This window comes from Otolemur garnettii, unplaced genomic scaffold (assembly GCF_000181295.1).
Source record: "Otolemur garnettii isolate 467f Iridium unplaced genomic scaffold, OtoGar3 scaffold00015, whole genome shotgun sequence".
Classification (NCBI taxonomy): domain Eukaryota; kingdom Metazoa; phylum Chordata; class Mammalia; order Primates; family Galagidae; genus Otolemur; species Otolemur garnettii.
Genome location: NW_003852410.1, coordinates 19,107,282 through 19,132,506, shown reverse-complemented (window position 1 = coordinate 19,132,506; position 25,225 = coordinate 19,107,282). Strand labels below are relative to the sequence as shown.

At 37.7% G+C, this 25,225-nt stretch overlaps 1 protein-coding gene across 2 annotated transcripts in view; it reads left to right on the top strand.

The window, feature by feature from the left end:
- The first annotated feature begins 13,552 nt into the window (after nt 1–13,552).
- FAM19A1 (family with sequence similarity 19 member A1, C-C motif chemokine like) overlaps nt 13,553–25,225 on the top strand; it is a 550,647-nt gene continuing 538,974 nt past the window's right edge. The window contains exons 1-2 of one of the 2 annotated variants that reach the window (XM_003785511.2): nt 13,553–14,040; nt 15,938–16,058. In XM_003785511.2, the coding sequence (XP_003785559.1) occupies nt 15,941–16,058 (118 nt within the window). In that variant the 5' untranslated portion in view covers nt 13,553–14,040; nt 15,938–15,940. Of the gene's footprint in view, nt 14,041–15,564; nt 16,059–25,225 lie in introns of those variants that run through there. The other variant, XM_012802494.1, reaches the window with a different exon arrangement.

Below are 25,225 nucleotides of genomic sequence, written 5' to 3'. Positions count from 1 at the left end.
ATATTCTTAGGCTATTTGGTTATAACTTTCATATAAAAGGTATAAATTAGTTTCATAATAGGGGTGTGTACATTGGATACTTTTTCCTCCATTCAGGCTGAACGAGGAACATATCCTTTTTAAAGTGGTTTGGAGGTTGTATACCTACAACAGCAACAGAGTACCAATATCCAATCAATACATGGTAGCTGCCATCATCAGGACTATTACCTTCCTTATTGTTAGATTGTTATTGTATTGATTTATACATTCTTTCTATTTTGCATTTTATCTTTACTCTCATTTTCTTATTGTGCTACAAAGATGTATTTGCATTTATGGCCTTTCACTAAATTGTAAGATATCTGAGAAGAACAAGATACATCACATACTTTCATGTAGGTATATCCAGTTAGAGGTGGAATCTGCTCCAGGCACTCTACCATTGTAACATGAAAGCAGTTATAGATAATACATGAAGAAATGGGATATTTGTGTTCCAATAAAACTTAATTTACAACATCAGGATGCAGACAATTGTTTGAAACCCTGTAGACTCTATTTTTATCTCTCTCTCGATCTTTCAGCCCTAGTTTTTCTCCTACCCCCATGAGTGTAATTGTCTTCTCTGCTGTCACAGGTAGACATTTTCCTCATCAATGGAAATAGCCACCAGTAACCCAAAGTCTTTGTTACACTGAGAGTAAATCCTTTTCTCCCTGTGTTCATCCTTGGGTAGTGTGCCTACACATGGACCACTCCCCATTGACAGAAGAGAAAAATTACTGGTTGATCAAGCCTGGACCATGTGACAACACCTGTGATCAGAGTATTGCAGCACTATGATTGATGAGCCTTTCAGGGTGTGGATGGGAGAAGTAGGATGCTTGGTAGATGGAAAGCGTGCTTATTATAAGCCTTCTTTCTCCTATAAATGCAGCAAAGAAAGAAACTAGTTCAGAGGGACTGTCCTTAACAAACCTTCATTGAGTAGTAGGCCTGCTGTGTCACATCCAGTGTCTCTGAACATTTCTCAAAGATCTTCTGTGGGGTCTGGAAACCAAAGCATTGGCTGGTATTTCTGATGGATTTATTGTGAGAGGTGGGAAATGAAGCAACCAAGGAAGACTCTTCAGTTTCTCACCTAAGCTCTTAAGTGAGTAGAGGTACCATAGATTTAGATGCTTAAAATTCATCTCCCAAATTTAGGGGGAAGAGACAACATGGATAATTCCCAGTTGGCTTATAGGTATTTTCCCAGTGATCTGGGAAAGTAATAAAACTTTACAAAAACTAATAAACAAAGCAATATAATACTATATGAGTCAGGACTCTGGAAACTATCCAAATTCTTCTGTGTAATATGGAGAATACCTGAAAATTTGTAACATGAAATGCTCTCATAAAGAAAAAACTCTTTCTTGCTAATCCTGGCTATATAAGGTCTGCCTAAAGGGCATTACTGGCTACCATAGATATGTGTTAGGCCCTCAAAAAGTCAGTTTGGTATACTGGTACTTCCTATATTTTTACTTGGCTCAGAAAATCTGATGAAATTATACAAGTCCCTGAAATCTAATATTTTTATGTGATAAGATTGTGTAAGAGGAGGGGGTGGAAGAGAAGTTTGGAAAATGTGGTGACAGATGGCAAGTGGGCTCAGGCACATAGCGTTCCTATATATAGGGGAGGGGACAATCTGGTTAATCAAGTGGGGGGAGCATTTTTAAATTTAGATTCAAGTATTTTATATATTCAGCAACATCATTTACTAAAGCAGCCTAGCTGGGTAGAATTTTTAATTTTTTTTCTTGGTTGGGGGTGCCTTGTGTGATGCATATTTGCAACAGTTTTATGTATTCTTTCATGATATCCACATTTAACAATCAAATGGTATTTACAGGTTTTGGGTAGGTCTTTTGAGGGAGGGTTGAGAATATCTATTTCTAGAGAGAGTTTCTTCTAAGAAAGTTTAATGACATTTCAAATGTTAGGGTCATTATAACTAATTTATCAGTATTGGACAATTAAAGTGAATGTTCACTGTGAAGATGATGTTATTGTATATGTAGAATGAGTAAAGGGCTGGCAATGAGGATGCTCGAGGTCAAGACCCAGCTCTAGGTAACATAGATCTTGGTAGACTGTGTTAACTTGCACAGATACTTCAGTTCTTTGGGTCTTAATTTTTTTTAACTTTTAAATTGACAGGTTGGATTAAATAATCTTCAGGATATTTTTAGTTTTGTATTTCCATTGTCCTAGGCTATCTCTTAATGCTCTATTAATCAGGATGCTTTTGGTTGCAAGTAACAGAAAACTCAACTCAAACTGATTTAACCTATACCAGAAAGAGTCTAGTGTAGAGTGGGTTTTTAGGTTGATTTGATTTAACCAAGGAACACTATTCCAATTTTTTACTCAGCTATCCATAGTATCAGTCTTATACTAAGGTTGATGCCTTTTTGGGATCTCAAAGCATCTATTAGTGACACATATCAATAGTTAATGATATCGTCTCTTGTTCAACTCTAGATGAAAAGAGAAAATTAAAATCCTGAAGATACTTTACACAAGTGAGGAAATTTGCCTTCTGAGATATAACTATAAACCCATCCTTGTGTATCATTGGTCCAAATGGACTTTTGTTCATGTAGCTAATCATGGCCAGGGGATGGGGCTACCTTGAACCACAGAAGAGACTCCTCCAACTGGCAGTTAACTCAGCAGGAGGATTGGGGTTAAGTAATTGACAATCAAGAAGAAAGAATGTATGGCAGCCATGAAATCTACTAAATGGTGTTTGGAACATTTAAGTTTGATGTAACCTATGCAGTTAAATAAGAACTAGACCAAAACTCCAAATTAATGAAATAGAGGTTGTATATGGTAGCTGTTATCATACTAAGCACATAGTAGGCATTCAATAAAGATGCCTAAGTTGGGCTCACCTTAAACTGTTAAACGTGGAGAATGTGCCTTTAGTTGGCAACTAATTACCAAGAAGCGTCAGGTATTTCTAGGGTTGCCATAGTGACCAGAGAGAGACCAACTGCTGCACGATTTTGTTTTTGTGCAGTGGTTTTCAAACTTGGCTGTGAATTGGAACCACCTAGCGAGCTTTGAAAAATACTATTGCCTGAGTCCCACCTCCAGAGATCCTGATTTGATTGATCCAAAGTGGTGTCTGGGCATTTAGAGTTTCAAAAACTCCTCAGGTTAGTGCAATTTGCTGCCACGATGGAGGCCCTTCTGGTTTAGGGATCTAAATATGAGTACACTCAGGAGCATTCTCTTCCCCTCTTGAGCTTCCTTTTATAATTCTCTTTTTCTCTCCTCTGAACTAGTAACTGCTAGATTCTTCTCCCTGAGCTGGGACTCCCAGAGATACCACATGCTCTCCATTACAGTATGAAAAATGCTGAATGTGAGGGTGGAAACCAAGAGTGGGGAAGGCCTACTATCAATATGGTGCATTAGAAGAAAGGGACAAAAGGGTGGAGGAAACAAGAATCGATGCAAAAAGCACTTCTCTCTGGCACTGGGATGTGGTTGGAGATACATATTTAGGCACTCTCAGATTCCCACACAAACACCCATACACACACAGACACATCATCTGAAATCCTTCCCAGCCTCCTCCCTGCTCAGCCCACTGCCAACCACTTGCTTAGAATCTGGCTGCAAATTCATAACACCTTAAACATGAATAAGCGAGAAGTGACTATGTTTATTAGTTCATTCACACACTCACTTATTCATATGTCCTATAAATATTGATTGAGCACCTACTACGTGCCAGGTACATTGCCAGATGATGAGTGAACAGTTGTGAATAAAACAAGAGCTTATAGCTCATATAAAAATCCCTGGATCTGGAAAGCATTTGGAGCGTGTGAAAGAGAACAGTGATTATCTTGCTCTCCATTTCTTGTGTACTACTCTGCAAACCTTGTTTGATTAATGCTGAATGAATGAATACTGGAATGAACTAGTTAGAGAGGCCCAGAAGGACTGCAGTGTGCTGCATGTATGAGTGTGTAGGGAAAGCAGAATGATATTAGGTTGGAATGTCAGTTCATCCATAGAGACAGATGGATGTCAGTTCATGCTGGACATTGTGGGCCTATTTTTTTTTTTTTTTCAGTTTCTGGCAAGGGATGGGTTTGAACCCACCACCTCTGGTATATGGGGCCTGTGCCCTACTCCTTTGAGCCACAGGCACTGCCCCTATTTTATTTTTTTTTAAAGGAAGTCAGATGTTATATTCTGTGCATTGGGAAACCGTTGCTGGTTTTCAAACAGGGAATGATAAGGTCAGGGAAAGTCTGAAATAGAGGGATAAAGAAGAAACATTTGGGTAAAAAACAGGATGAAACAATGTTCCAGAAAGAAAGAGAATAAAATGTGTAAAAACTTTTGAGTCAAGAAGGGTATATGTTTGAGGAAGTGAAAGGGACTATGCTTTGCCTGGGAATATGGATATAAAAGATAGTCTAGTGAGGAGACAATGATAGACAAATACAACAAGAGCTGTAGATGCTGCAGGAAAGACAGCACTGAATCTTATGGAAGTGCCGAAGAGGGCTGTCTAACCTAGACTTGTGGGGTCAAGAGGAACTCCATAGGGAATGAAATACAAGCACCGAATCTATGCCAGTGAGTTGAGTTAGAAAAGGAAGGGGGAATGCTAGGTGGAAATAGAGGAGGGAACAAGGATGTTTCAAATATAGAAAGTTGAACTTGCAAAGGCATAGAGAGGTGAGAGAGCACCTTAAAATTCTGAGCTAAATTTAATTACATCATAGAAATCAAATTAAATGTAAAAGCTTTATAGAGATTTATAGTCTCCAGGCATTCCAATATGCATGTAATGTCTGATCCTTTGAATCAGGTACCAGTGATACCTGCAACATAGGTGCAGTTACCTGCAGAGCTCAACAGATACTAACAGGTAGAGTGACAGAGAGAACCAAGTAGTCTGACTCTGGAGTTCATTATTTTATCTCTGCTATTATATTGCCTCACTGACAAGATAAAATAAAAATGAAGAGATAAAAAGAGGAAGGTCCAAAGAGGTATGAATTAAAATATATATCTATTTTTCTATATTTTCTCTTATTTCTGGAAATTGTCTATTTTCTGTAATTAAAAATTCAAACCAGATAAAAAAGAACAGCTAACAAATCATATTAATAATATAGTCTTTGACTAGAAATTTACTTGAAGGCAAATCAGATACAAACCTAGGGAGTGGAGATAAGTTAATGGAATGTAAGCCCACACCAAGAAAAGGAGATTGATAGGTTTTTGTTGTTGTCGCTGTTGTTGTAGTTAACCACTGATACCATGTAAGATCTTATGGAACAAGAAAAACATTCTTGTTAATTCTTTATTTTGCATTGTAAAAAAGTTACTGCCAGGAAAGTAAGATGAACCACAATTTACAAGCAAAAACCAGATGTGAACTATTTAAAGAAACAATAGTACTTTAGATTGGTGAAGCAGATTCAGGGCACCATTGGAGACATAGTTACTGACATGAAAAATGTGATATTTTGAGAAAAGAATTACAAAACGACTCATATCTTAAAGTACATTTTTTTTAAAAAAGCAACAGAACCAAATAGGAATGTTTGGAAAAGTGTTAGGAATCTGTATGTACACCTAAATATGAATACTGATAACTTGTGTGTGACAGATTACAAATGATTTGTGACAGTTTCAGTTTAGATCTATCTTTTAAAAATATGGATATGTCATTTTATAGGTAGAAAAATAATTATAAAAATATCAAAGTCCTCGAGTCCTGAAAGTACAGATGGAAACATTACTAACTTTAGTGGACCTTATGATTATGTCTTCAATATTTGTTCCCCTCTTTTCATTGTTACCCTAGTACTCCAGTACCCCACCTCCCTCACTCCAGGCATCTGTTTTAAGGGAAGCTGGTTTCTCTCTTGATTAGGGTCAAGATATGCACTGAAGTTCTCAACATACCACTGTGCTCTTTTCCCCTGGTCAAGGTAATTAGCTAACAAGGGGCAAATGACCCAACTCAAGCTAACAAGAGATGACAAGTGGTTTATGGGGGTGTGGAAGCTAGGAAGGAATAATCCATGCACATGTGAGAGAGCTTCTCAAAACAATCCATTCTCTTGTCATCATGTGGATGAGGAAGAACACATCCCACACAGCTATGGGCAGTCTTGCTTCATCCATGAACAAACACTCAGAAGGCAGAGACATGGTTGGAAATGAGCTATGTCCTTGATGGTTTTGCAGGGGTCCTCAAACTTTTTAAACAGGGGGCCAGTTCACTGTCCCTCAGACCACTGGAGGGCCGGACTGCGGGCCCCAGGATGAGTTGGCTGCTAAGCAGGACAGGCAGTGGCGGCAAAAACACCCGGCGGGCTAGATAAATGTCCCAGGCAGGCTGCATGTGGTCTGCAGGCCGTAGTTTGAGGATACCTGGTAGTGGAATTGAATAAAACCCCCTGGTGAGCTCCACCTGTGAGCTGTCAACTTGTAAGAAATTTATACATTATCTTTATTATTAAGTAAGCCGCTTCCCCTGTCTTAGGTATTCTTATTCCCTCTGAAAGTAAAATTCTAGACTAGAAGTCATGGAAGGTTTCTTCTAGGTTCAATATAATAAAACTCTACATGCTTTCTTTTGACTTTTAACATTTGTAGACTTTTTTATTTTGGGGACTCAGCTGTGAGCTTTACCATCACATCATATTTGGATATCAAATACTGAGAACAAAGTACTGAGATTTTCTTTTTTTTTCTCTTCTAGCAAAGAAAATGCAGCAAAAATTTATTGGTAAGTAGGTATGGGCCCCTACAATGTATGGCCAATTTCTTTTACTTAGTGTCATTGGAACAGACCAACACAGAACAAAACATTCACCCTGGATATGTGTCACCACTTCATAAATGAATGTATTGGTTACCAAAAAAAGAACTAGCAAAGGCTGTAGGGAAGAGTCACTAAATCTACTTATTTCCATAAAAATGATTCATTTTGCATGCCATCTTAGTAGTGAATTAGTATTTTGTTTTTGATGGATTCATTATTTTTCATTTATTCATTCAAGCATTTCAGCATTTACTATATGCCAGGCATATGTTTGATTTTGAAGATGTGTCAGCAAATGAGATGATTGTTCTCCTTGCTCTCATGGTGATTCTAGTAAGACGATAAAGCAGATATTAAGCAAATAATCCCACAAATATCTGCTTACAATGATAGTAAATATTCTGGAGGTGCTATTCCAAGGGCTATCAGAACACAGAACAATGATCTGATCTTGTTTGTAATACAACAGAAGACTTCGGAGGGAAATCCCTGTCCTGTACTATTTGAGGTCCCATGAGAAGACTATAGTAAAGTCCACGAATGACAGTGTTTGTAAGAGACAAGGTTGAAGAATGAGATGAGGCCAGCTCATCCACAGCTTTGTCAACTTGTGGTCATGACTATGGATTTTATTTTAAGCTCAATGGAAAACCACTGAAAGGTTTTTAAATAACAAGAGTGACATGATCATCATGTGTTTCAAATATTTTCCTCCATCTGCAGAGTTGGGAAATCATGGGCGACAGATGCACACTCCAAGGCAACTGGGCTTGGCACAGTTCAGGTAAAAGATGATTGTAGGCTAGAGTCAGGATGGTTGCATGGAGAAGGAGAGAATGGATAGATGTGAGGTGTAGGCAAGAAGTAGATTTAATAGTAAGGAGAAGCTAGATCGGATGTGGAAGTTATGGAGAGGAGAGACACTTCATTTCTGTTAAGTGTCAGGTCTTTTTTTTAGATTAGAGTAGATTTGGGGGTAGGGGATCTATCTCAGATCGGCTATGGATCTGAGAGTTTTATAAACCAAATAAATTATGTTTTTGTTTTTATTGTTACCAAAGCCATTATTTTCATGACCTCTATGTGCTTATTTGTCATATCCTTATAATAAAGAGACCATCTCAACTCTATCATAACAGTGTATTTATTACTTTGGTTAGACAGAAGAAGGTGAAGCTGTTGGGTTTTTAACTTGCTCTCTGTCCTAAAAGGAGAATAAAGAAACAAGAAGCGTAAGAACAAAAGAAGTGACCTTTTTCTATCTTTTTCTTCTGCCTAGAAGACAGACAAGATAAGCTATGAGAAATTAGAGTTGATAAAGTAATTATAGAGATAGGTTACTGGAGGTGAAAAATGAGATTCCTACCTGAAGGTTATCTTTTCTTCAAGCTTGAGAAAAATTTTGTCTCTCATTTTTCTTTTTTTTTTTTTAACAGTTACTGAAAATTCTGCTTTATGTGTTCAAATCCAAATTATAGGAAGCATTTAATAGCGCCAGTTTTACGGAAAATGATTTGGCCCCTCCAACTGTGCCATTCTCTGTTATTATCAATCACTTTAATTCTTTCTTGAGGAGTAGTTAGGTCGTTTTTCCCTAGTTATTGTTTTTGTTTTGTCTTTATCTTGTGAATGCTCTGGATTTTTAAGAAATAATTGTTCCCTTCTTCACTTTCACTGCTAGGAAGCTTAATGTCAAAACAATGTTTTGTCTATATTACTTGGTGTATAATTTTCATGTTCTGATTTCACATCCACTCATCTCTACTAACTTGGACTTTTGTATTTATGATTTAAAATTGATTGTGTCTTGCTTTGTTTGGCTTTTTAGACCTCTGGCTTTTGAAATCAAAGATTGAGTCTTAATTAACATTCTTCAACTTTACTAGAGGTATGACATTTGTCCAATTGCTCATTTTTTTAAAGAAATTTGTCTTTTCACCCGTAAAATAGACAAATATTGTAATATGAATCTATTAGCCCTTTTGTGATTAAATTAGACATGTCATGTATAGGCTCAGCTTAGTGCTTGGGACATAGAAAGACTTCTCTGTCTCCCAAATAGGTATGAATATAACAGCACCATCACTGTTGTTATTATCAGCTCATGTTCTCTTGCTATGATTCATTTCTTTTCTTTTCTTTCTTTCTTTCTTTTTTTTTTTTTTATTAAATCATAGCTGTGCACATTAATGCAGTCATGGGGTACAGTGTGCTGTTTTTATACATAATTTGAAATATTTTCATCAAACTGGTTAACATAGCCTTCATGTCATTTTCTTAGTTATTGTGTTAAGACATTTATATTCTACATTTAGAAAGATTCACACGTACCCTTATAAGATGAACCATAGGCATGATCCCACCAATCACCCTCCCTATCACTCATTCTCCCTCCTCCCCTCTCCTCCCTCTCCCCTTTCTCCATATTCTCCAATAAATTTTGAGATGGGATACAGAACAGAGAACTTAATAAGCAAGTACATACATTTTATTTAGGTCCCAATTTAGGGATTCAGCTTTATATCCGATATGGGGCACATCCTAGAAATCCATAGTGGATGGGAATTTCAGGTAAGTACTAGAAAAAAATGATACAATAGAAATGATTTCAGAAATTGGACTGTAAAATAGGGAGAAAAATAGGGTGACATTGTTACTTAGCCAAGGGAAAAAGTCTATTGCCTTCACATTGGTAGGGATTTAAATAGACGTTGTCAGCTGACTGATATTTAACCCCAATAACTATAGAAAAGAGAAATTGGGCTTCAGTGCTATGAAAGGCATATAAAGTAGAAATAAGGTGCCACGGCAATGATCCTTTTATCCATGCCTCTGTTTTCATTAGCCAATTGAAATGGAATAAGAAAAAATATCAGGGCTGTGAAATTATAACCAAAATGTGTTATTTCAAAAAATACTTGGAACTGATTTAAATGGTACACATCTAAGCTACTTTAATTTGCATTAGACTGAAACTTGGCATGTTTCTCAGTCCAGATGTAATTTATTTAAATTTCTTTAGTTGTTTTTCAATTTAGAAATATGCATAGACATAAAATTTTGCATGTCTCACATTTTTTCTGCACATTTATGAATTAAAATTAACCAAATTATTAAGTAGCTTGTTCTTAAATTGAACTAAGACAGTTTTCATTTCTAATGACAAGGGAAAGAAGTACGGCAATCAGGGGAATGAAGGATTTTCCATCATTGAGAAACTGCAGTGGTGCTTGTGGCCTGGTTGCAGGATTCAGCCTTCAATGGGTTTTGCAAGTGCCTTGATCACATCAAGTATGTGGATTTTTTTTTTAAGACTTCTATTATCATTTGGAAAGACAGAGTCATACTTCACTATTACAAGTAGTTTCCCACTAAGAAATCCACATTGGACATTTCTGTTTCCCTTGGTCCTCTTCCTCAGCCTCTAGTGTGTACTTCTCTTTCTCTGTCTGCCTCTTTGCCCTACTATTGTTTTCTTTCCAGGTTTCTGCCATATCATATCCTCTGTCCTCCTTTTCCCCCTTATGGCCACTATCTGCCTTATATTAAGCAGAGAAGTTTGGTGGAATATTTTTGGTTATTTAAGCATTCAGAATGTTTCAATTTTTATCCCCAATTAACAGCAGGAGGCATTTCGTTTGGATAAATGGGGTTTCCCTATGGAGAAATTGTGAATAGGATTTTCTTTCTTTTTTTTTTCTACATACACAAATGTGTATATATTACCTATATACTACATATACACACACACACACCTTACTATATATAAAATATACACACACACATATATATTTATATAGAGAGAGTATTTGAAATGTGTAACTTTAGGATTTTTGCCTAGAGCATAAACTGAGCATCCAAGTGCTTGTGTTATCTTGAATTCATGATTCCGGATGGGCTAAAACAATGATGCTATAGTCCTTTGCCTTTCAGATACTGTGCTTAGCATGTCAAAGTGGCTGAATGGAGCACAACTGTGGGCCATGTGAGTGATCAGCTTATGACTCTTGGCTTACAAGAACCCTAAGGGGCTCCAGCTACTTAAATCAATGCTTTAGATTTAACATCACTATGAGCAAATATCTTCATTTCAGTGGGCTCTGTGAAGCCATAAACTTTGTCTGATATGTATGATGCTGCCTCCTCATGATTCAGGGTAGTTCCTGGAACTTAAAAATTTGATTAAAAATGAATAATAAGGTTAAAGTCTTCATCAGGCATGATAGACTAGGTTGTGCTGCAATAACAACTCCGAAGTCTCAGCTGCTTAAACAATAAACTATTATTTAGTACATACATTCAGCATGAGTTGGCAGTGGAGGGGGAAGACCTGTACTCACACAAGGATCCAAGCTGATAGGGTAACTCATCCCTATTCCAAAAGTAAAAAGAGATCTGAAGGGTGTTGTTTCAACAGTTAACTGCTCTAGCTTATGGTTTTGAGGTAATACCATCAGTTCTACTGCTATGTCACTACGCAGAACTTCATAGCCCACCCAATCCTAAATAGATCAGAAAATGCCATCCTGCCATGGTCAGAAGGTGGGAGAACTCAACTTCTCTGAGGGGGGTAAGAGTAGTTTTGCTTTGAGTTGGGGGGGGCAGAAATGAACTAAATGGCTTTAAGATCAGTATCTGTTGGTTCTTACATTATTAGGACAAATGATCATTGGCTGTAGTGCAAAGTATTTGGAAGAAAAAAGTGAAATTATGTAGATATTCTTATTTCATTGCATACACATAGAATGTCCTTTAAGGCAAGTCTTTTTTTTTTCTTTTTTAGCCATGCCCTCTGAATGCCTTGAACATAATCCATTAGTTGGTGGATTAAATTGAATTGAATTGTAGAATAACTATCTTGACACTTAATTTCACTAAAAATGAAAAACATAATGGTTATAGGTTTTCAAAATGCTTGCCTCTATTAGCCAATGTAAACTTTCTTTTAATTTTAATTCATTAGTGCAGCAAAAACACAAATACAATCAAAGGGCAAAGACTTCTTTATTACACACTTTTTAATTTCAAATGCCTGGCAAAATATATGCCTCTAGAATGAATGAATAAGACTTTTTGGAGATTGTCTTAATGTGAAAAAAAAATAAGAAACTATAGCAGTTAATTTTATTTTTCTCATGAAATTGTTTTATCCATGTGTTAAGAAATGGGCTCTCAAGCAGATCATTTAGGTTTGAAACCTGCTATGTCATTCAGCAGCTATATATCATATGTAAGTTCATTAACCTTCCTCCCCTCACATTCCTCATCTGTAAAATGGAGATAAATAATAATAATAGTACCTATTTCGTGGGATGAGTAAAAAAATCAAATTATACTTTATAACATATGCTATAGAACAGAGCTCACACCAGTGAAGTTCTGATAAACATTAGTGCTGCAACTGCTAATATTATTATTATTATTGTCTTGATACTGCACAGTCAGTATAAACTTCTGTGCATAGCCACTAACAAAGCAGTAATGAACCACCAAAGTGAAATATGCAACACTACCTGGAAAGAACTTTGTGGTGTTCTTAATTTATCTTTATCTGTAAGATTAATATTTATTATTAGTTTGAGATTTGTGTGGTGGAAAGTTTGAATAAACATTTGTTAGGCTACTAAGAGCTATGATGTGTATTTTGTGCAATGTGAAAGACCAATGGGGAAGACTGACCAGTCCAAAGCATCCTTCATTCTCTCACTCTTGATAACATGAGAGAATAGAATCACTTCCAAAGAAGTGCACTGCAGCATTGAACCTTCTTTATAATGCCCCTGAAAGGTAAAAGAGTATTCTGAAGAATTTCAAAAGGTTTCTGAGGAAGGAAAATTATGAGAACTACCTCATTATTGAAAACAATATAAAATTCTAGACACTATGACTGATGACAGTGGGGATCTCCCCAATCATGTTTTCTACTTTATCCCCAGACATCTACCATACAGTAGGTGCTTTATAAGTGATTTGTAAAGTAACTGAATGAGTATTTTGGAGAATTATTACTAGTACATCTGTAAGTGAGAACTAGGATGCACCTTATATGCATTACTGAAGTTCAGGTACAATCATACTGTCTTTCTAAAGAAAATGGGTCCCACTCATATTACTAGAAACAAGTGTTGAACTTCTCAGTGTTTTCCCTCCCCATTGCATGTTATTTGAGAGAAAACACTTTTTCTTAAAAAAAAAAAATCCTTGAGCATATTTCTTCATCAAAACCCAGTCCCTGGTGCTGAAAATGACATATTTCTATTCATTAAACATGTTTTTAAAAAGCTCAGAAGATTTTTATTTGGCTTACGCCTAAACATCTATGCTCTTTTCCACATATAATCTATTCTCAGATTTAACTGCTGAAACAACCAACAGACTTAAATTGGTATAAACCTGACAATATTTTTGGTTAACTCACTGGTTGAAAGAACATTAAGAGGTAAGAAATGGCTTATATTTCACTTTCCCATTTAGCGATGGAAGTCTGACTCCCATTAGCACTATCAATATTTTGCAGAATGTTTCTTTCTTTCTTTTGTTTCTCCTTCCTTTACTCTTTCAGCAAATAAATGGTATCAGTAAAACCTCTAATGTTAATATATCAGACAATAGAGTGTTAAAGCACAGCTTGAGTTGTTGAAGAGTTAGTGGGCAGATATTACAATTCACTGTAGCTATAATAGAGGGTAATGTCACTTTAAGACATGTGATACTTTGGGAGAGGAGGGATGTATTGAAACAGACTACTGCTACTTACAGCAGCACCGTATAGCAGCCCTGCTTCTACATTTTGCTGCCTTACTCTGCCCCAAATGCACCGGAATGGGAATGGTCCATCGGCAACTATAAACTGATTCTGCTCAGGAAACTGCACATTATCTCTCCATCACTTCAAAGGTCTTGTCAGGCAGAGGTGACGCCAGGAGATGATTTAAAGGTGAAAATGACAAGGTTTCCACCCCTCAAACCTTGGCTCCTTTTCTGACAATACAGTCTGAATGAACCTGCTGTCTTTATTGTGGAAATAGGATCAACAGAGGAAAAATATATATATATATTTTTAACTCCTGATAAGGAAGATTGTTGGGAAGCTCTTTTTTAAAAATCTCAAATTGTGGCACAGATGGATTTTAAAAAGTGTTAGCTCTTTCCAATGAACGCTAATAGAGTACTCTGCTCTTGGCTGGATTTTTCAGGTAAGACACCTCTTTAAGGATTTAAGATTGTGAAAACATATCTAAAACATATTCAGTCATTTTGAGAGAATGATGCAAGGATGAATGCCTTTTTTGAGGGGGGACACTTATTAATATTAAGACAACCTCTTGGGAAAGGAGCAAGCAGTGAGGGCAATAAGCAGGAACCTTGGAAGTAAGGTTGAGAATTAAAGTTGAATAAAAATACAGATATTGCAAACATTAAGTCACAGCAATCTTTCTGAGCACTAAGATCTGTGCAGGTGAAGAAATGAGCAAGAGAAAGCAGTTAGTGAAATGCTGTTAAGTTTTGATTCTGGTAGGATTTTTTTCAAGTTTAGATTAATTCCTAGTGCATTTTAACTGCAATTCAGAGCACAGTGAATTGATAAAACACAATCACCTCTGTTTTGTCTTTGTATAATGTAAAAGGTATTCTGAAAAAGTCTAAAAATGCATTCATTTTAGGATTCGCAGAAGAGGTGTTACTATTTATCTCTACGGAAGAGAATTTACCGATGTTATCCTGATAATTCTGAAAACAATAAGGCAAAGTATGGTCTATACAAAAGTAAATAGTGGGCAGTGAAAGTGTTAGAAAGTGAGTGTTGCCTCTGAATCACGGACTGAGGCATGAATAGCATCCTGCTGTGGAAAATAATGTTTTCCTACATTGCAGTTAATTATAGTTGTCACTATTTGTCTAATATAGTCCTAAAACTCCTCAATTGCTATGTCTCTCTCCTAAAACACAAAAATTATCCTATGTTACATGCATGTGTGATGTATAATTTTGCTTTCTGAACATCAGAGTTTTTAAAGAGTACTAGTTTCCATGAAGAAGAAGGCATACTGAGAGGTCACTAGCAGGTTTTTCAATGTACAGTTAAAATTCTTCAAGTGTATGATTTGACAGTGAAAAGGAAAAGAAAGAAAACGATCTTGATCCCAGAGCTTTGTCTAGCTAAGAGAAAAGCATATAGTTAACTGGATTATTATACAGAAAATGCTTCCCTATCCTTGGCTGTATAAGGATGATGCTTCAAATTTGATTAATTTGGCAATATGAAACGCAGCATAAGGTGTTGTTTGAGAAATTGGACAATATGTAGCGCAGTTGAGCCTTTGTAGCTCCTATGATTCTCGTAGGTGCAGATAAGACTGTCAAAGTTTCTGCGCCTGAGAAAAGGTATATGTTCATCCGTAAATACCTATACCACCTGTGTATGCATATTCATCAGCACTCCATAACAAATGCCACAATGGAATCTTAGGAGCGATATTGTCAATTATGGTTAGCTCCAGGACAGACACTTACAGCTTGCATTTGAAATGCATTCTGGCTGACAATTCCTTCTGATTTTAAGTCCAGCCCCCACCCTCTGAAAAAATTGGTTCTATCAGGAGATTACAACATGCCTCTGAGAAATGATTACTTAGTTTAGAAGACAGCATTGCAATTAAAAATTCATGAATATAGAATTAAAAAAAAAAGAACCCACTCTTTCCTTCCAGGCTTATGTCAGACTTGCAATGAAGTTAGAATGAACAGAGTCTGCAGCTTTTCAAGAGCTGGGATAACTAGTTCAGAGATCACTGTGTAAAATAGGATTCTTAGGATACATTGTTTCAAACTGTCTAACTGATAGTCAAAAAACTTTACATTGTATTTTGGCAATCCTTTTAGTTTTATTTTGCAAAATAAACTTGTGATCTTCTGGAAAGGGCTTTTCCTTAATCCCACTTTATGGCATGACCTCTACTGGGTCATTAAGTCTAGCCAGAGAAGTAGCAATGGAACATGATGTCTAGGACCTCCTTTCCTTCATCAGCAGGGCTGACTGAGCTAGGGGCTTGAAGCCAGGGCATAATCTTTCCTATCGAATGTTCTCTTTAGAGAATGGCAATGATCTCTGCGATGTCCTGGGTGCTGTATTTGTGGATAAGTGCTTGTGCAATGCTCCTCTGCCATGGATCCCTTCAGCACACCTTCCAGCAGCACCACCTGCACAGACCAGGTAAGTTGGAGCTGGCTCTCTGCAGCCTCCTCCAGTCTCACCACTGTCTCCTTAACAGATGGTTGAATGTGAGTGACAGAAAGTGTTATCGTGTGGGCAGCTTGCCTTTAAATCCCAAGACATATCGTTGGCTGGATGCTTCTGGGGGAAGGGGAGTATACCAAAATGTTTTGGAGGTATTTCTGTTAATATCTCAGGAAAGGAGGGTTTCTCTCAGTGTCATCCCACCCCCCTTCCACACATCTTTGAAAAGTACAAGACATTTGCTTTTGGATGCTTTGGCTATAGCAAAATACTCTGCAAAAGGTGGGTTAACTTTCAAGACTTGAGGCTCTCTTTTCAGGAGGCAAAGTAGCATCTTTGTCTATTCTGGGATGCATTTTCCCCTAGTATAAATACTATTGTTTTAGTCTGTATGTGGCTAAGGATTGTGTGTGAGAGAGTGTGTGAGAGAAAGATGAAAGAGAGAGAGAGGGAAGGTAGTCCCCAAACTAACTTTGAAAGTAAGTTGGCAATGAAAAATAAAAGTAACTTACTATTTCTTGCCTGATTTAATTTGCTTCCTTTCTCTTCTCCCTTCCTTCACTTTGTGTTCTTCCAGCATGTTTGGTAGCTCCCCCCCTTTCTTTTGGCAGTTTCAGAGACACATTCCCTCTTGCCTGACTTTTTTTCTGTATTGAATATTTACTTCCGGACGTACTTTGCTTTCTTCTTCTTTCTGGTCAAAGTATATTTCTTGTCCTGCCGTGGCCTCACTCTTCAGTCTGGATTTTCCCCTTCTTTGCCTCCCTCTCCAGCTTTCTCATTGCCGTCCTCCTCCCCACCCCCAGCTCGATCGTCCTTACCTTCCCTTGTTCTCAAAAAGGTTTCCTCCCATTGTGTGTTTGGCTGCAGCCTTTGCGTCCTGTAACTACCTCACTCTTCCTCCCCCTCCACCACCTGCTCTCCAGTCGCGCGGTGGTCCAGTTCGGGCTCTGGGGACCAGTTGCGCGTGCAAGTTTCTGATCCTCAGTTGAGAAGTGCTCCCAGCCCTCCATCTCCCTCTCCAGATCCCTTCCATGGTCTCCTCCTATCCATGGAGCTGCCTCCGGCTGCGCGGTCCGGCGTCTATGCCCTTGCCTTTCCTGGCTCCCCTGCCGACCTGGACACGGATCCTGGCTTTTCAGCACAATCCTCCAGCCACACCTCTGGGGCGCCACATGGTGCCTCCTGGGACGCTGCTTCTAGGCTGCGGGCAGGCTCGGCAGAGCCCGGGCGTAGCCAGGATCCTTCCACGCGCCCACGTCCGCGCCTGGCTGCAGCAAGCGCTCCAGCCCGCTGGGTGCTGGAGCCTCAGCTGCCCTGGGAGGACGGGAAGGGGACGGCCTGTGCTTAGGGCTGCGGCCCGGGTCCCTGGTCCTGGGCCGCGGCCATCCTTCCCAACGCTTTGGGTCAGGGAGGGAAGGCGAGGGGGCGCTGGTGCCCCTGCAGGTGGGCATGGAAACCACTCTCTGCCGGGCGCCCCTGTTTGTTTCTGCATCCTGTGTCCAGAGTCTGGCGCTGAGACCATTAGACAAACGTGGATTTGGGGATCTCTACTCTTACCTTCAATTACTTAATCACTGATGTATCTGTTCCGGCAAAAAAAAAAAAAAAAAGTCTTTGACTTGTTACATAGTCATACAAATACTATAGGAAATCTCCACTGATCATACGCAACAGTATGAATTTATAATTAAAAAACCCTATTAATTGTGATGTTTTAGGCACCTAATAATTTAGGTGCCCGGCGTGAATTCACATTGTTTGGTATAATCCTTGAGCAAGTGGGTGTCACGCCCTCCCACCCCCGCCCCCGTTTTGTCCAGGGAACAGTGGTTCTGAGAGGGTGGGTGACTTGTCTGAAGCCACACAGCAGAAGAGCTGCCACTGGAAGTTAGATCTGACTCCACCACCAGGGTGTCCCTAGGAAGGGGAAATGCCTCTGGGTGCCCAGAGTGACTGTGCTAGGTAGCTTCTTTGAGGAGGTGTGAGCCCCTCCATGTAATTTGTGAAAATTTTCATTGTGTCAATTCATGGGCTCATTTGAATGCAAACTCATTCTGTGAGGTTGTCCATGCAGAACTAGTAGGGTTGGTTAAACTGGTGAGTAGCAGGTAGTGAGGGGGAAAGCAGGGTTCAGGGTTGGCCACCATCTCTCTCTGTCACTTACCGTTAGTGATATGACCTTGGGCAAGTGACTTTTCTTCCCTGATTTCCCATCTGAGGATATGGTGGAGGGTGTAATTAAAATAAAATAACTTCCAAGGAAGTCTTTTTGTAAGCTGTAAAGTTCTTCATAAATATCAAGAATATTTATGACTCCTCTTCTTAATACACCACAAGCCCACAAATCAGGGATGCAGAATGAGCAGTCTTGCTGTTCATACAGCTAATAATCCACATAGCCAGAACAAAAACTTGTTTTTTCTTTCTTGCTGTTTTTTTTTTTAATTGTGGTGGCTCATGTCTAGACTATGCCAAGTGCCTTGTGTTTTATTTTACACTCTACACATATAATCATGAAATAGATGCAGTACAGTTTGCGATGAGCTTTCACATAGGTTGTTTATATTAATCAGGTTAATACAGATTTTCTTTGTGAGAGTTATGTGTAATAAGTAAACTCATCATATCTTTGTAGGGCTTATTATTAAAACATACTATTTTAAACAGAGAAACACGTATTAAACACTGAAATTTAACTCAATAGTTATTTTCTCTGTTGTCTTCTTTAGAATTTGCTTATTATCAACCAATGCCTGGTTGATATCTGCATGAAACACCCCAAGAAACTGCAGCACTGAAACCAATTTCAACCCCAAGTGCTTATGCATTTGAGACCCATTTCAGCTTCATTATTGAAATGAAGAAGCTATAAATACTCCTTTCTTTATGCAGAGAGATTAAAATGATATTAAGCTTAGCGTCCAATGGTTCTATGTAATACATTTGTTCAACTTTCTAGGTTTTTCAACAATAGCTGAAAAGATTAAAGTGATAGATCTTGCTCATAGCAATATTCTAGATTATTCTAGCCAGACTTTTTAATAATCTTCTGTTTTGATTTTAAAAGCAAAAATATGCTTTTTTTGATGAGAGTTGTGACATTTCCCTTTGTGGGTCTTAAATCTTCAGGGACACTAATGAAATGTGTATGAAAACAAGAGAGAAATCAGGGCCAGTTATCTCTGACAACCCACCCCTAAATGAGCAAATATATAAATAAATAGCTGAATAAATGAGCAAAAAGGAAAAACCATAATCTCATTTTCTCAAATCGGTTAAAACAAGTGACATGATGAGAAAGAATGAGACACCAGCAGACCCTGAGCTTTGCCACATTTGCCTAAGCTTGAAAAATCACCTCTTTCATAAAGCAAGAGCAGGCAGACTCTGCGTGCATACCAAGTATCAGGGAAACGTGGAAAGTGACAGATCTTTCACTCAGAGCCTTGGATGGGGAAGGGGGAGTGAAGCCTTTACTTAGGGCTACCTCTTCACCTGTTCAGGAATCCCTGTGTCCAGCCCCTCCCCACAGCCTTCCCAGCCTCTTAGAGGCAGCTCGGTTGTCCCCTGCACAGTAAGATTGATGGTGTTCAGATGTAAGCAGCCAATTTCAGTCTCTCAAGAAATAATCCACTACACTGACAGATGAGTGGAATTTGATGCGATGTTCCCCTCGTTCACGCTGCCGCACCTGGATGGCACCAGCCAGCCGGGGGCCTTTAGGGGAAATGGTTAGAGATTTGGGCCAATTTCTCCTGTCATAACATGACACTGAGACCATGTTTTTGTGAGGCTGTGAATTTGTGATCTGTCTTCCCAATGCAGTGCGTTTGTATACAGACAGAATGAGAATATGTTAACTAGAAAACGGACTGGTTTTAATGGATTCGCCTGCAGTCCCTAAGTACTCCCTATCTTTCATATTTATAGTATTAGGGACGCACCATTTATTTTCAGTTACTCACTAGTTAAGGAAGATTAAAACAGTCAATCAAATGCAAGTGAATTTTAAAATTACACAAGTGAGTATAACAGATTTATAATTTCAATAATTTAATATTTGGCTAGATCAAGTTTTTATTTGGGAAACTATGTCAGAAATTATCATAACAACTTCAAGAATACTTGTGCCTCTTTTTAATTTTTTTGCAGTAAAGCTATAGAGAAGGCATTTATTTTTAAAAAAGATCAAATGATGAAAATTCAAAAGTGGTGTTCAGTTGTTTCAGGTAGTTAAAATCACTTCAACTATTTGTAATCATCAGTGTTTTGGAGAACAGATAAGAAAAGATGAATAGTTTTTGCTAAATGTAACTTTCTAATTTTTTCCCCTTCTGGATCTAAAGTATGACAGCAATTTTAATGTTTGCTTAATTTTGAGTGTGTGGGTGTATGTGTGTGTGAGAGAGAAGGAGGATGTCCTTGTAACTTAATAAAATATGGATCATCTCAAAATTCTTTAGCAAGAAAAGATCCTTGGAATTCTTTAGTAATTTAAAATTATATAGATAAATTACATGAGACAAGAAGTTGTCAGTGCCTAATGAATCATTTATTCCTGAGTCCCTGCTATTTTATTGACAAGGGTGAACGGAAATGATACAGAAAAAGATTACTCTGAAGAGAATTGGTCTGTGTAATTTATACTTGACCTGACTTAAAAACTATATTAAGCAAACTATGTATGTTAGAGGTATTCATTTATGACTGGATTATTAAATACTGAACATCGCCATCCATTTTAAAGTGTGGTATTTTTGTTACAATATTAAAAAGCATTCTTGTATGCATTACGCTGATTTTTACCTTCCCATTCAATATTACTTTATTGAAAGCTGCTTAAAGAATATGCTCTGCAATCCCAGGTACATTATAATAAAGGTTTGTTTTATAGCAGTAATAGAGAAGAAATAGTGGGAACAACCAGGGTTGCATGTTGGCTTTTTAAGAATGCATACCAGTGCTAGGTCGCTAAGTGTAGTGAATTGGCCTAAGGATTAGAGCAGACAGGTTGTTATTTGGTGTAAACTGGTGCTTGTGATAATCCATTGATCATCTGATTGATGATATTGACCTTATCTCCAAGGCAGAGTACTGCTTATAGACATCTGATAAGGCCTCACAATATCAAAACAAGTAGAGATGCAAATAAATTTTTCCTGCTGATCCCATGAATTTAGAAGAGAATTATTATAATGCTATAAAAACTGTTAACTTATGTGAGCTCAAGCCTATGTCTTCAATTCACAGCTAAGAAAAATGGATGTTACATCCTACTGCAAACAAACATATTTAGAAATGGCACAAATAAACATTAGCCTTTAATTATTAATGTTTTAAAGTTCATTTATGATGACAATTTTAACTGTCTTTAAAGCACTTTGAATTTTAAACTCTATAAAAATCTCAAAACTTTACAGTAGGGTATACCATTTTTGATTACAATTTGGCAATATCTCCCAAAATGTAAAATCTGCAAATTCGGACACAGTAATAATTCCATTTCTCAGCACTTACACTAAGAAAATTATTGGCAAGATATGAAAAGATCTATGTTAAGGTATAGTTGTCATAACAGCGGGTTTAATAGTAAAAAATTGGAGAGGAGTGTCATTTCCCTCAAAAGGGAATTGATGAAATAAATCATAGTACATCCACACAATGAGATTTGATGTAGCTGTTACAAAGAAGGAGAAGTGTGTACATGTACTCATGTGTGAAAATGCCCACAGTACATTGCTGAGTGAAGAAAACAAGGAACAGAATGCTTCAAAATAATTTTGAAGAAAAAAAATAGTTACACATACATTTAAAAAAAGTTTAAAAAAAGATATAAACAACCTTTCTACAGTAATAGCTACATGTGGTGAGAGGACTGGAATGGCTGAAACTTTACTTCCTATAATTCTGTATGTTTTAGAGTCACTTTTGATATAAGCATATACTGTTTTCTAATAAAAAGCTTAAACTATTAGCTCTAGAATGTTTTAATGACAAAGTTAGAAACACTTTAAACCATGTTTCAGTTGAAGACAAAAGAAGGGAGAACAAGTGGGAAAATATTACAAAGTTCTTTTTCTTCTAAAGGCCTTAATCTGATAAAACATGGAGCCCACACTAAGAAATGGGCAGCATTTCTTAAATTATACTTAATAATAGCACTGTCCCTTCAAGATGCCCCTTGGAGAAAACCTGTTGCTGAGGCCTTTGGGAGTAGCACTCACTGTTTGGTATACTCTTCTCTTGAAGATCTGTAGTCCATGTGTAAGTGTATAAAAATTTGGAAAGATTTGCAAGTAGGAAATTTTGTTTAACTAAAATTTTTTGAACACTTTTGATCTGGGCATCATCCCCAGTGCCTATACATATCCCATGCATTGCAGAGTGGGCCAAGATAATTCTGACATCCTGTGCTATTCATCTGTCTCTCTCTTCTGCTAAGGTACTTGACAAATAGTAGGTACCAGAAAATATTTTTAAATTATGAAGGAAAGAAGGAATAAATGTTTTGGTGGCATCTTAAACTCTCTCCTAGTCATTACTACTTGGGTTTGAGAGTTCATGTGTGTTTACATATATGGATGCACCTGTATTTGTGTGTGTTTATAATTTGGAGATGTCTGATATGTACATATATGTGTTTTTGTGTGTGTAGATATTTGACTATTCATTTTCTGACAGCTGTTTCATTAATGAAAATAATTCACAGAATATACCTATAAATGTAGTAAAAAATTAAATCTCTAAGGTTTTCAGTCATAGTATAAGGAGGTTTTTGGTTTTTTTTTTTTTTTTTTGGTGAGGGGGCAGTGGTTACTCTGTTGTTTTTCCTATAGGTTTAGAAAATATTATAGGCGTGGTCTTGAGGGACTGAAGAGGAAGCTTCACTTAGCAAATAAGAAAAAGACTTTTACTTTCCAGTTCTTTTGATATCATGGGGAAAAAAATCACTTCATCTTTGTAGCAGAGAGAAAATAACACCAGACAAGCAATTTCTCCTTTCTTTGGGGTAAACAAAAGATGAATTATTTCGTTAACAATTTGTATAAACTAATTGAATTCCCTGAAGATAATGTTCTCAAAGCACTTAGGGAACTCTCTTGGCCCACTATTTCTTCCTCCTTCCCTGACTTTATATAATGAAGATCTGGAAAAAGAAAAGAGAAATGATATTTTATCAGCAAGATGTCCTCTCAGTAGGTGGATGGAAATGCTGAGCGATCTGCCCACTCAGTAAGTGGATTCTTCTTTGCGCAGGGCAGGCATCACACCAGATCTCACCCTGAGCCGGGTTAGAGACCTCCTATATCCTTAGATGTGGCCGTTGTCCTCCTGGTACAATCACTTGCATTTTCCTTTACTACACCCTTTCTAGACCTTTTCTAGGCATGCTTTCATGTCACCCAAGAATAGATCCAAGCTGACTATGTGTACATCCAAAGGATTTTCTTATTTCCTGCTCCTGTGGATGAATAATAGACCAACTGAGTCATATGCTTTGAAGTGAATATAGAATGCCAGCTCCCAGATAGAGATTTGCTACCACACAGCGACAGGAAAAGCACTTCCATGCTCCTAAAATTAACAACATGTTCTGGATTAAGGTCAGCTGGCCAGCAGGTCAATACTTCCTATTGAATAAATATTGGGTAGATATTCAATAATATTTACTGATCAACTAGGCTTTTGCTAAGCCATAACTTTTTATTTTTCAAAATTCACATACTAATGGGAAAGGACCACATCAAACTTTTTTAAGTTTCAGGTTGGAGTGAGAAAAAAAGCACCAGAGCAGGAATTAGAGGTTGAGATCTTTCAGGATCTTCTTTGAGTTGTCAAATTGCAAGGCTCTGATGAGGGGATTGGAAGGAATCAACAATTTCCATATTAAGCCTTGTAACTCAGAGGGGGGATTGATGTGTTTCCTAAAAAAAATAAACCATACTCTGACAAATAATAAAGCTTAAAATACATAAGGAACTGATTTATTAATTTTATCTATTTGATATAGCAAGGTTCACCACAAAATTACTTTTGTGTACATAAAAAGGCTTTCTGCTGAGACTATTAGAAACCTTTGGGGATCTCTCATACATAAGCAAGGGAAATACATATAGAGACCAGGCAGGAAACAAAAATAATGTGTCAGACATTAGGAAACGCTGATGGCAGTGGTGACCCAAGAGCATGTGCACATCTGGAAATCACAATACATTCTTAGCTTTGCCTGAGAGAAATCCACAGATCATTTGTCATTTCCAGGGAAGCCAGAAACCTAGAATGTTATGTCTTATTTCTTTACCTTTCAAATGTCAGGTGGGACAAATGAGACTTGACTGAGGTCTGTGTCCTACCTGCAGGCTGTTGGTGTATAACCTCAGACAGGTCATCTCCAACTCCTACACTATGTGTTGCTTTCTTACTTTATTTCCTTCTCTCACTCTATTTCTTTTTTGAGACAGTCTCACTCAGACACCCTGGGTAGAGTGCTGTGGTATCATACCTCACACCAACCTCAAACTCTTAGGCTCAAGAGATCCTCTTGCCTCAGCCTCCCTTGTAGTCAGGACTATAGGCACCTGCCACAATGCCTGGTTAGTTTTTCTATTTTAAGTAGAAATGGTGTCTCTTGCTCAGGCAGATCTCAAACTCCTGAGCTCAAGGGATCCTCTTGCCTTGGCGCCCCAGAGTGCTAGGATTACAGGCATGAGCCACTGTGCCTGACTACAGTTTATGATTATTAATGAATTTACCCCAATATCTTTATGCAAACAAAGTTGGGAGAGGTAAAGGAAGTAGGGTCAAAAGGAGATGTTCTGTGCACACGTGTCTTGGCCTGCTTTAAAATTATAACCACAGTTTAGTATTCCCTTCTTATACCCAACAGGCTAAAGCACTGGGTCTCTAAGCCCTTTGTATGAAGCTAAATGGTATCACTGGGGCTCTGGTAAACAGAAATCCTCTGTATAATGAAGCAATGGTCTAATTAGAAGTCACACTCAAATCTTGACTAAAAATCAATTAACTTTCTTATAAATTCAGGTTTGGAAGAAATGATCATCAGTAATTGTAAAACAAATGAGGCATCAGGCAGCACAGTGATGCCAATATATAACTCTTAATTTAATATTTTATCAAAG